Source organism: Gracilinanus agilis, chromosome 5 (genome assembly GCF_016433145.1).
Source record: "Gracilinanus agilis isolate LMUSP501 chromosome 5, AgileGrace, whole genome shotgun sequence".
Classification (NCBI taxonomy): Eukaryota; Metazoa; Chordata; class Mammalia; order Didelphimorphia; family Didelphidae; genus Gracilinanus; species Gracilinanus agilis.
In genome coordinates, this window is record NC_058134.1 from 136,894,457 (window position 1) to 136,906,457 (window position 12,001).

Consider the following 12,001-nt stretch of genomic DNA (forward strand, 5'->3'; position numbering starts at 1 on the left):
TTGTTATTGACTGCTCTGTGCAAAGCACTGTATGAGCTTGTGGGGAAACAAAGACCAAAATAAGTCTCTTTGCCCCAACATGGCATCGGGAGACCAACAGAATTAGGGCTGTATGGATATCGAATGTTAATGCTTCTCCTACAGTTCAAGAAATATTTCTTAAAAACCTTCTCCATGCGAGGCATGATGCTGGATGTTGAGGGAAATGAAAAGATTGGAGAGATGAGATTCCTTACCTGCCAGGAGTAGAAGCTCAGGTTTTGCTTTTAAAGAATATATTTTCTTGATATCTTTTGTTTTTTATTTCTTCTAGATTGGCCGTATAGCTTTCCTCCACTCCTGTCCTTCATAACAAAGTTATGTGTGTGTGTTTTTTTTAGAGGAAATGCCAGTTAATACACTGAAAAACAAACTGATGTTCTGTGCAATATTCCACACCTGTGGACCCCCCACCCCACTACCCAGATTCAGTGTTACACTATACTGATCACATCACACTTCATCCTAGTCTTGTACTGACTAACACGCCCTTGAGGATTGTTGTTTTATCTTTTTATCTTCAACATCTAGTAGTAGATACTTTATGAATGCTCACTGAATTGGTAAGACATGTAAACAAATAGATGCACTTCCCTGTGTGGTTTGTTATTTAATTATTTTTTTTTCTGTTTAGTCTTAACTCTTCATGATCTTGTTTGGAGTTTTCTTGCCAAAGATACAGGAGTGATTTGCCATTTCTTTCTCCAGCTTATTTTACAGATGAGGAAACTGCGGCAAAGAGGGTTACATGACTGGTCCAGGGTCCCACAGCTAGTGTCTAAGCTCAGATTTGCAATCAGGAAAAGGAGTTTTCCTGACCACAAGCCTGGCATTCCTTGTGAGTGTGTGCATCCACATCCACATGTATGTGCACACATCCTATGATAGGAAGAAAAAAACAAAAGAAAATTCAGTGAGAGCCCAAAGGAGAGAAAGATCACCTTTGCTAAGGGCTGGGACTCCTAGGGGATTGCTCAATAAAGACTTCCTGAAGGAGAAATGGCACTGAGCTTGCATCCTTTAGGACAAGTAAGATTTCAGTAGGGGGAGATAAAGAAAGGCTTTCTAAGCTTAGAGAATGGTTTGAACAAAGACAGGTGTCTAAGAAAGGGACATATTGGGGTGTATTGTTTGTTTTGATTTGGTTAGATTGACTTGGTGCCAGGACAAGTTGGGTTTTGGTACCAGCCAAAATCCCAGGGTCTCCATTCGTTATCCTGTCTCTGTTGAATAGAGTTGTAATCCCAGAAATTAGTCTGTGTTCAGAGCATTTGATAAACTAGGCAATGGATTTGGAAGCAGGAAGACCTGAGTTTAAATTTGCCCTCAGAAACTTATTGTCTTTGTTACCTTGAGGAAGTCACTTAATTTCTGTCTGTTCTCCTCATCTGTATAATGGGAATAAAAATAGCACCAAGCTCACTGTATTGTTGTGAGGATCAAATGAGGTAAAATGTGTAAAATGCTTTTGCAAACCTTAAAGTACCATATAAATTGTAGATATTATACTTGCTTCCATCCTTGACAGTTTTTCATAATACATTTATTTTCTATTTTTCTAGCTTTTATTTTATTTTATTAAATCCTTACCTTCTGTCTTGGAGCCAATACTCAATATTGACTCTGAGTATTGGCTACAAGGCAGAAGAGTGGTAAGGGCTAGGCAATAGGGGTCAAGTGACTTGCCCAGGGTTACACAGCTAGGAAGTGTCTGAGACCAGATTTGAACCCAGGACCTCCTGTCTCTAGGCCTGGCTCTCAATCCGCTGAGCCACCCAACTGTCCCCTTTTCCTAGCTTTTAATTGCCATAAGTCAGACATTATTTAGAAAACAACCAAAGATCTCTAGGAGGTTTAATTTTTAACACAAAGGCTGAAGAGTGAAGGGGGGGGAAACTGCATTTATCTAGTAAAATTAGGCCAAAACAATATCAACAAAGGTGAAATTACAAAGAGAATAAAATACTACACCCAAGGCTATGAAGAGACCAAATCCTTTCCATTTTCTTTTTTTGGTAGTTCTATGAACTAGACTTGAAATAATTTTTTTTAAAATGCTTTTAGCTTACTAGCAGTTTCTGAAATATTACAGTCATCCTTTATGGTTAACAGATTATCTATAAAGGGACATAATCATAGTCAAAAATGCTGTCATTGTCATGGTAACTTTCGCCTGATTTAACAAGGGAAATTAACATCAGCTTCCTGTCTGTTTTAAAGGTGCCTTCATATGTAGATGGAATTATGTGCTAACATTATGCTTTTTGAGATTTTGCCTTTAGGGAGAATTACATAATAGAAAGTCAACTGGGTTGTTTTTAATTGTATTATTTTAATAGCAATAATTGCTCTCCCAGCCAATCCAAATAATTTTGTTAAATAAGAACAATTTAAAAACCAAAAGCTAGTACTCTTCCTCTGTGAAGATCCTTTCAGATGAGTGAATAATTTCCATACACAGCTTGAAGCCTTCTTACAGGTCTTTATAAGACCCATAATTGTGATAAAAATCTCCTTTTTAATGGCTAGGGATGATGTTTGAGAAACACAAGGTTGCCTCCAGGAATCTGTTTCTATAATCACAAAAAAACCAAAACTGTCTCCTCCATAGTGACTTGTTTTCCTTAATCTATAGTTCATTCTTTGCCCTCTTCTAGTTCATAAATTAAGTACTTATCTGTGATTTCAGGTATCTATGTCATTGTAATTCAGTCATTTTAGTCTTTCTGACTCCATTTAGGGTTTTCTTGGCAAAAATACTAGAATGGGGGGCAGCGGGGTGGCTCAGTGGATTGAGAGCCAGGCCTAGAGACAGGAGGTCCTAGGATCAAATTTGGCCTCAGATACTCTTAGCTGTGTGACCCTGGGCAAGTCACTTAATCCCCATTACCTAGCCCTTAGCACTCTTCTACCTTGGAACTAATACACAGTAGTGATTCTGAGATGGAAGGTAAGGGTTTAAAAAAAAAAAAGAAAGAAAAGAAATACTGGAGTGATTTGCCTTTTCCTTCTTAAGCTCATTTTCCAGATGAGGGAACTGAGGTAAACAGTGTTAATTAAGTCACTTATCCAGGGTCAAACATCTAGGAAATGAGGCCAGATTTGATCTCATGAAAATGAGTCTTCCTAGTTTAATTCAAGGCTTGGCATTCTTATCTACTATGCCACCTAACTACCTTTACTTCCTTTGAAAATATCTTTGAGTTCGAGAAGATTACTTACTTCTCAGTATTAATAACTCATTTAATTTGAGATGGACAAAGTCACGAATAGCAAACTACAGACCACTAGAGCATTTATTAAGCACTTACTCTGTGCCAGGCATTGTGCTTAACTGCTGGGGAAAATTATAAACAAGCAAAACAATCTACCCTCAAAGAGTTTAATGGAGGAAAACAATAGGCAGAGGGAACTGACAGCTAGCGAGGAGGAAGAAAAGTATGGAGAATTGAGTCTCCAATGAGGAGAAGCCTATCTGTGATCCTTTCTGAAATCATGGTCTGGAAGAGTTTTACCAATAAGTTTAACTGAGTCTCAAGGAGAGGTTTCTCCAGGGTGATTTGATTAGGCAGCTGGTATGAAGTCCAGAGAGTGAGCTGAGGCAATGAGACAATTAAATTAATGTCCTTATTTAAAATGTCCTACATTATATTACCAGGCTTCTGCCCTCTAGAAAGTTGAAGAAAATGAAATTGTTGAAAACATCTTAGATTGAAATATGCAGTTCATGCAGATCAGGGTGTTTTGATACTGTTTCAAAGTTTCAAATGTTTATTCTACCCCTAATGAACTCAAAACTTTTTGAAATAAGCAATGACTGAAGAGGAAAAAAGCAAAACAAATGAGATTCATAGTAATAAAATCCTTGTTTACATTTTATAAAGAAATCTAGTAAAAGAGAGATACAGGGAGAGTGTAGAGAGACAAAACAAGATGGCCTTGAACAGAATCTTGGTAGTCGTTCCATGATTAATTGTCAACAGGAAGAAGATCCTGAGGGGGACACTGAGAAAAGAGTTGTCAGGTATGAAGAGAACAAGAGATAACAGTGTTATGAGAGACAGGGAAGAAAAGTGTGGCCAATATGGTAAGGGTGAATTGATTATGTTGAAAGCTGGAGTAGTAAAATAAAATGAGGACTAAGAAAAGACTACTGGATTTAGCAGGTAAGATATCATTCATAATCTTGGAAAGAGCAATTTCCCTTGAGTAATGGTATCAAAAACCAATCTGCTAGGGATTAAGAAAGGAGAGATGATAGATAAAGCATTTATCTAGTGCTTCCTTGTGCCAGTACTGCTAAATATCCATGATAAAAATAAAAGCAAGACTGACAGTTTTTGCCCCCAAGGAGTTTACAATCTAATGGGAAAGGATGGTACATAAAGAGTGTGGTTGAAAGGAGAAGGAAGGATACCCAGATGGGAGGCACAGGGAGACTACAGGAAGTGTCCTAGTGAGCCTGGTTTCTGCCAAAAGCCAAGAAGTATGTCAGATATTAGCGGAGACTATATTATCCATTCAACTTCCCTTACCTCCAATCATAGTGGGAGCAGGGGTTGGGGAGAATCCAAGAGTAAAACTAGAGTTTCCTTTGGGTTAGAAATGTAAGGAAAGAGTACAGGCAGCCTAGCTAAGAATTTGGCTTTGAGAGGGAGAAAAGAGGGAGGATGATAGCTTAAAGGAACAGCAAGAAAAGGCATTTAAAGCAAAGGACAAAGCTGGGTATTTTTTTGTAAGCAATAAGAAAAAGGAGTCAGTGATTAAAGAGAGATTCTAGATGAGCAAAATGAAGATGGAGAAAGGATGAAGGAAGAAATTGGAGACCAAGAGCACAGTGAAAGGGATTACCCTTGGCAAAAAGAAAGTCCTTACTTCTTTATTGGACTTTTAAAATCCAATTCTCTCCTAACTCCAAGTCTAACATTCTCTCCATTTTCCTACACTACTTTGACTCTGTCTTTAACCAAGGAATCTATGCTATCAGCAAGTATATTAATGCCTAGGTGTGGTGGTTACTCTGTTTTTTGTTGTAAATTGATATTGATAATATTACTGTCATATTGGCAGCGGTATATTGTAAACATTGTAGTTGATTCTTTTCATGGTTTTTCAAGAATATGTTCACAGCCTTTAGGTTATTTCTTAGGAATAAAAGAGAAGTGTGATAATAACTATTTGCCGATTATGTGAAATAAGTAAAATCATCTTTAACTCCATAGCGGAATGTACATGAGTTCAATAATATATAATAATATAATACAATATACAGCTTCACATAGTGTGTCACTTCATGGGATTCATTATTCACACTAATTGATACCTAATGTTAAACGGTTATTCTAGAATTACTTCTACAAGGAAGATCTTGATAATATTTAATTATATTTCTTCCACTATCAGCAATCATTTGTTATTTAGTCATTTCAGTCATAGCTGAGTCCTGGTGACCCATTTGGGATTTTCTTTGCAAAGATACTGGACTGGTTTGCCATTTCATTCTCCAACTCATTTTACAGATGGAGAAACTAAGGCAAACAGGGTTAAGTGACTTGCTCAGGGTCACATAGCTAAGAGCCTGAGGCCAGATTTGAACTCAGGAAGATGTCTTCTTGTTCCTAGGCTTGACACTCTATTCACTGCACCACTGACCTGCTAATCTCTGATTTACATTTTTGCAGTAACTATTCTGGACTAACTATGGAAGATAGCATTTTGGTAATTGAGTGGGCATGAAATGTACTTTGACAGTGTTAGCTTGCAGCCTTTCAAGTCAAATAGTGATTGTATTCTTTCCTTTAGAGGACTTTGTCACAGAATCGTGACATTCTTGGAAGTATTGAACTAAGGAATAGCAACACTGGTTTCCCATGATAAATCATATTTTTATAAAGTCCTTTCTTCTTTAGTAAAATGAAAATGCTTGGACTCTATATCTGGATTTATTTCAAGCCATTGGAGATTTGTTTTGAGCCTTGTTTAAATTGTCTTAGAAAACTTTAAAGTATTTTTACATAATCTTGTCTGTGTATGTTAAATACACATCTCATTTTACTTGTCTTTGAATGTTTATGTTTTTACTTTTCTATTAATTTCAGAGAAATATTTGCTTTTTAAAGTATTTTATAATCCCTGATATTTTAGTTGGTATTTTTGATTAATTATAAGGGCACCAACTACTTTTGTTTTTTCTCTATGATTATTGCAGTGTCTGACACCTAGCAAACATTTGATAAAATATTTATTGACTGGTTAAATTTAGGACTAGAGAATCTTCTTCAAAGAGTACGAGAGGATTATGAAAAAGGAAGTCATCCAGGCAGAAATAAACCATGAATATGCACTTTAATTTTTTTAATTATTTGTTTTTTATTACATTAAAATACCCAAGTAACTTCTCCCATTATAGAAGTCATAATTTGACAAAGAAATTATGTGTATGTGTGTGTGTGTGTGTGTGTGTGTATCTGTCTTGCTTTTTTCTCTCTCTGGAGGTGGACATACACAAAACATTCTTCCAACAATATTTCTGTCCCTGTATAAAATGTTCTCTTGGTTCTGTTTGTTTCACTTTTCATTTTTCTATGTTTTAAAAAATTAGCCTATTCATTATTTCTTTCAGCACAGTATTCTATTGCAATCATATGCTGCAACTTGTTTAGCTATTCCCTAATTAATGGGCATCCTTTTAATTTTCAGTTCTTTGCCAGCACAAAAAGAGCTGTTATAAATATATTAAAACATATAGGATCTTTCCATTTTCCCCGATCTATACTCTTTTTATTATACTATCTACTCTACACTATATACTTTAAATAATGATTTTTTGGAGTAAATAAAACTTAAGCACAGAATAAACAAGATGATACTCCCACCACCCCCCCCCAATCCTCAGCATCTAATATAACATTTCAATAGCACTTGGTGATGAGACAGGGAAGCTACTAATAGTCAATTTGTTAATGATGTTTACCAGAAAACAAGTGACTTATTAAGTTGGTCTGATTTTTCTTTCAGGCGCGAAGGAAGGAGGTGTTTGTTCAGGAACGATATGGAAGGTTTAACCTAAATGACCCATTCCTGGCTCTCCAGAGAGACTATGAAGCAGGTGCTGGTGATGCAGAGAAGCCAGTTTGTACCAACCCCCTCTCCATTTTGGATGCTGTCATGGCTCACTGCAGGAAAATGCAGGCGAGAATGTCCACACAGCTGGCTGCTGCTGAAAACAGACAAAAGAAGGTACTAAGTAATTCTTTAAAATTTTTTCTCTCTATTTCCATTCCCCCTGCTCCTTAGTCTAAACATTCACTTTCAACTACTAGTTCTCTTGTCTCCATGCAATTGAGTGTCTTTCCACGGCTGGTCTAACAAGCTAAAAGTGGTACAGAGATAATAGACTTCAAGTGAGAATACTCCTGAAAGATAACAGATGGTGATATTGTGTGTCTAGGCAGTGAGAATCATCATCGATTAAATGAAACTGAACTTGCTCATACCGTCATTCATGTAGTTCAGATGTAACATTTGCATCAGGATAGAGCAACCTTCTAGGGGTGTGTTTTGTTTTCAAAACCAATCTTAAGTGATCTGTCTGCTTTCAGAAATGTGTTAAAAACTACTTTTACTTAATATTCATTAGACTTATTTTCCTGTGTTATCTAATGATAAAATCCACAATTCAGAATGTTTCTAGAGGATTCCTGCTTTTTTTTTAATTAAGGCATTACAAAATGCATTTATAAAGTATAATAATGCCAAAAAGCAAGCAGTGTGTATTTTTAGATAAATCTTAAGAGTGAAATAGAAATCTTACAGACATTTTTGCAATTTCAAATTTCACAAAATGTCTTTTTTATTATAGAAATTACTTAACTGACAAAAGTAGATCCGTTCTGGGTTGCAGCTTTTTTTCCTTTCTGATTTAAATTACTAAACATCAAAGTAACTAGTTAGACCCTTAGATTTAACTATTCCACCTTCTATCCTATCCTGGATTCTCCCTCCACCCCCCTGCCCATTTGCTGCTTCTATTTCTGTCTCTGCTGTGTAACGAGAGAAATCCAAGAAACGTGCTTCGTCATCATGATATGTGGTTGACTAAATAAATATATGAATGAATGAATGAATAAAAAGCATTTATTAAGTACCTACGAAATACTGAGCACTGTGTTAGGGGCTATATTTGGGGAAAGGGATGGCAGAAAAATACAAAAATGAAGTAGTCCTTGCCCTTATAACACATATATTCCAATAGAAGGAACAATAAATGTTGGGGAAGAGTGATAGGGAAAGGAATTTCATTTTGAGAATTATAGGAATGGTGAGCAAATATCTAAAGTCAAATCCCATTCCTTTTTTCCAAAGCAATGATGATATCTTCCTATTACCATTCAAAACAAAAAGTGGGGAAAGGGAGTGGGGAATTATATGTAAGTGATGGAGAAGATGGCAAGATATTAGCTTGGATGGGTGGGATGTGAAACCTGGACTTAAGAGAGCTAGATATAGTGGGCTGGTTGGGTTTATACTCCTCCAGGACACTGTCATCCCAGCAAAGAGAGTCAAAGCTGAGTGGATTAACTGTAATGAGGGAAAAGTAGGGGCATATCCTCAAGGAGTCTGGACTGAAGAGTCACTGGGTCAGATGGGAAGAAAAGGGAGCCAGTAGCAGCAGATGTCAGCGTACTTGAGGTGGATCCCTGGATGGTATTTGCTAAGCTTGTGAATATTTTTCAGCCTCTCCTTTCTACTTATGGAGTAGCGAGGTGGTGCAGTGGATAGAGTGCCAGGTCTAGTCATGAAGACCCATCTCCAGCCTCAGACTCTTACTAGCTTGAGCAAATCACTTAGCCCTGTTTGTCATAGTTTCCTCATCTGTAAAATGAGCTGGAGAAGAATAATAGCAAACCACTCCAGTATCTTTGCCAAGACCCCAAATGGGGTCATGAAGAGTCAAAAATGACTGTTATTCATGAAGAGTCATGAATAACAACAACCTTTGTACTTATCACACTATATTACCCATTGTGATAAGATTCAAGACTTTTCCTTCTTGGTTTTTTTTTTTTCAGGACCTGGAGGGCAAATTTGTGATCTTTTTCTATCTTTATTTCCTCAGTTTTTGTACATCTTGTTCATAAAAGCTGTTTAATATTTGTTTAACTGAATACTCATGACCTATCTCTAATATAGATACTATTTTGAACCACTAACATTTCTCCATCATTGATCTTCTAGTCTGCAGTTTGCCCTAATTGCTTTATAATTGCTTTTAAAGTCATTTCCTTCACAGCTGGTAACTAATTCTTGGAAAAGATAGAGACCATTAGATAGAAATTCCTCTGGCTTTAAGTGTCTGTGTTCTTATCATCTTCCCCTCTCCACTACCACCCTCTTGTATCATCCAGCCTTATTTCCCAGGAGTTTTGGTCAGAATATTTCCTTTCTTACTTTCATGCAAACACTCAGTAGCTGTACTCTAAAAACTTATCTATTACCACCATAGAAAACTCATGCCCTACTTTATTTTTACCTTCACTGGCATTAGCAACTTAAATTTTTTTTTCAGATTCATTCCTTTGTACCTTTAAGGATATATCCCCAATTTTGAAGGTCTCTTCTTTCACCCCAGTTATTTGTGGTTTCTGTTTATCCCATTTCCTCCTTTCCTTCTTTTATTCCTGGACAGATCCATTGACTTCTCAGCTTTCAGCATACCACTGTCACTTTTTCTCCTTTAAAACCTTTTATGCCTTGGTTTCAAATATATTCATTCTTCTTTCCTTTATTGGATTCTCTTTTTTTATGATAAACTTTGAGTTACTAAGATTAAGTTTTGAATCCTTTTCTCTCCTCATAATACTCCTGATAGCTCATATGCTTGCAAAGTATTAGCTGCTAGTTATGGTGAAAGAGCCCCATTTCCTCTACTGACAAGTCAGCCAGTCTTTATTCTTGTCTGTTGCCGTCTGGAGAATGTCTCCACTAACCCTGTTTCACTGGATCGTAGAGTAAGGCAGGACCTTAGAGGTTATGTGTGACACTATACCTTTCTCAGCTTTCTTCAATCATCACCTCCCCAACTTTTACTGATTGGTCCCTATGCTAATTTAACTATAACTTTCTTCTCTAGTGGCAGCTGGTGGTAAAGGGGAGAGAGTGCCAGACCTGGAATCAGGAAGACTCATCATCCTGAGTTCAAATCTGCCCTCAGACACATACTAGCTGGGGGCAGGGGGGGGGGGAGCCACAAGTTTTTTCTAGCTTAGTATAGACTTTAAGAGGCCAGGGTTATTCTCCATGCTGAGATTGGATACTGGAGTAGGAATTTATTGGTATGCTATAAATACTATAGAAGAAAAATGCCAGAACTGGAAAATAGATGAGATGAGGAATGGGAAGATTAAAAACGACAATAATTTAATACCAGAAAAAGCTCAAGTTCAGAGCTAGAAGTGATCTTTTATTTTTAAACCTTTACCTCTATTCTATGTATTGGTTCAATACAGTAAGAGCTAGGTAATTGGGGTTAAGTAACTTGGCCATGGTCACACAGCTAGGAAGTGTCTGAGGACAAATTTGAACCTAGGATCTCCTTCACTAGGCTTCTGGTTCTCTATCCACTGAGCCTAGCTGCCCCTTAATTCTTAAAAACACAATTCAGCCCTACTATGGCTCCCAGTTTGTTGTTGTTGAGTCATTTCAGTCATGTCCAACTCTTGCTTGGCAAAGATGGTTTGCTATTTCCTTCTACTTATTTTACAGAGGAGAAAGTGGTTAAATGACTTGCCCGGGGTCACACAGAAGTATAGTAAGTATCTAAGGCCAGATTTGATTTCACAAAGATGAATCTTCCTGATTCTATTCACTGTGCCACGTAGTTACCCCATAGTTCTTAGTTATCCTTCAAATAAGAGAAAAGACCTTCACAGGTGATAGTGGGGTCTGCTTTCTTATCCATGTGTAAGGAATTGAAAAAAAAATTCTTTCATCCTGAAAGTATTTTCTCACCTTTATATAATTATCAGTCTATTGTATATAAATTCAGACTAAAAATTCTTGTTAACCTTATGACTATCTGGCTCTCTCATTTTTCATACAATTAGAAAAAAATTCTTATCTCCATTTGCATTCTTCATTAATACATTCGTCCCATCCATCCTCTCCCCATTTCAGGCAAATATTACTATAATATTCATTTTATAAATGAACAGAAGTTAAATGACTTGCCTAAAATCCCACTGTTCCATCTCGTTGTACACTTTGCCATACTGCCACACTTGGCCACCCTCCCACTGCCTGTATGCATTTAAATTACCACCAATAGAGTACTCTTCACTTTCTTTGGGCACTTCCCTCCTCTCCTCACTAACTCTCATTTTAATTATTCGATCATAGCAGAAAATCTCTAGCCTTCCTACCAACTTGTTCATTTTAGGCTGCAATTATTAGTATATGAATTCTTTTTATGTAAATTTTGGATCAATTTAAATGGTTAAATTCCTTCAAGCATTAGGGCCAGATCTTCAAATTCTTCATCACTTTCAGAGAGTCTAGTATAATATTCAAAATAGCTAACATTCAGGGAAGATTGTATTTAATTGCTTGGAAAAGTTAGGAATTATCGTATATATTAAGATATTAATATAATATGCAATGTTACTATATTATAGCCACGGTTAAGATTGTCTGACTACTGTAGCCTGTAGTCTTCTCTGCCTGCTGAGATTAGGTTTGGGGTTGACAGTTGGCCGAGTCCACTGGGCTTTGCTCTGATTCCCAGGCAGATATTCTCAGGGCAGTGAGCTAGAGTAGCACTTACTTAGAACAGAAGAGTGGATTTAGTGGAGCACCAGAATACACAAAACAATAATAATGGGAAAACACTGTGGTTTTAGTTTTAATTATGAGGTCATTAATGAAAGGGAAAGGGTCCTTTAAGGAAACTTGAAAGGAAAAAAAA

At 36.8% G+C, this 12,001-nt stretch overlaps 1 protein-coding gene across 2 annotated transcripts in view; it reads left to right on the forward strand.

Moving 5' to 3' along the window:
- Nucleotides 1–12,001, forward strand: part of CTTNBP2 (cortactin binding protein 2) — a 191,013-nt gene that overhangs the window by 71,056 nt on the left and 107,956 nt on the right. For both annotated transcript variants that reach the window (XM_044677510.1, XM_044677511.1), the window contains exon 3: nt 7,057–7,278. In XM_044677510.1, the coding sequence (XP_044533445.1) occupies nt 7,057–7,278 (222 nt within the window). The remainder of the gene's footprint in view (nt 1–7,056; nt 7,279–12,001) is intronic.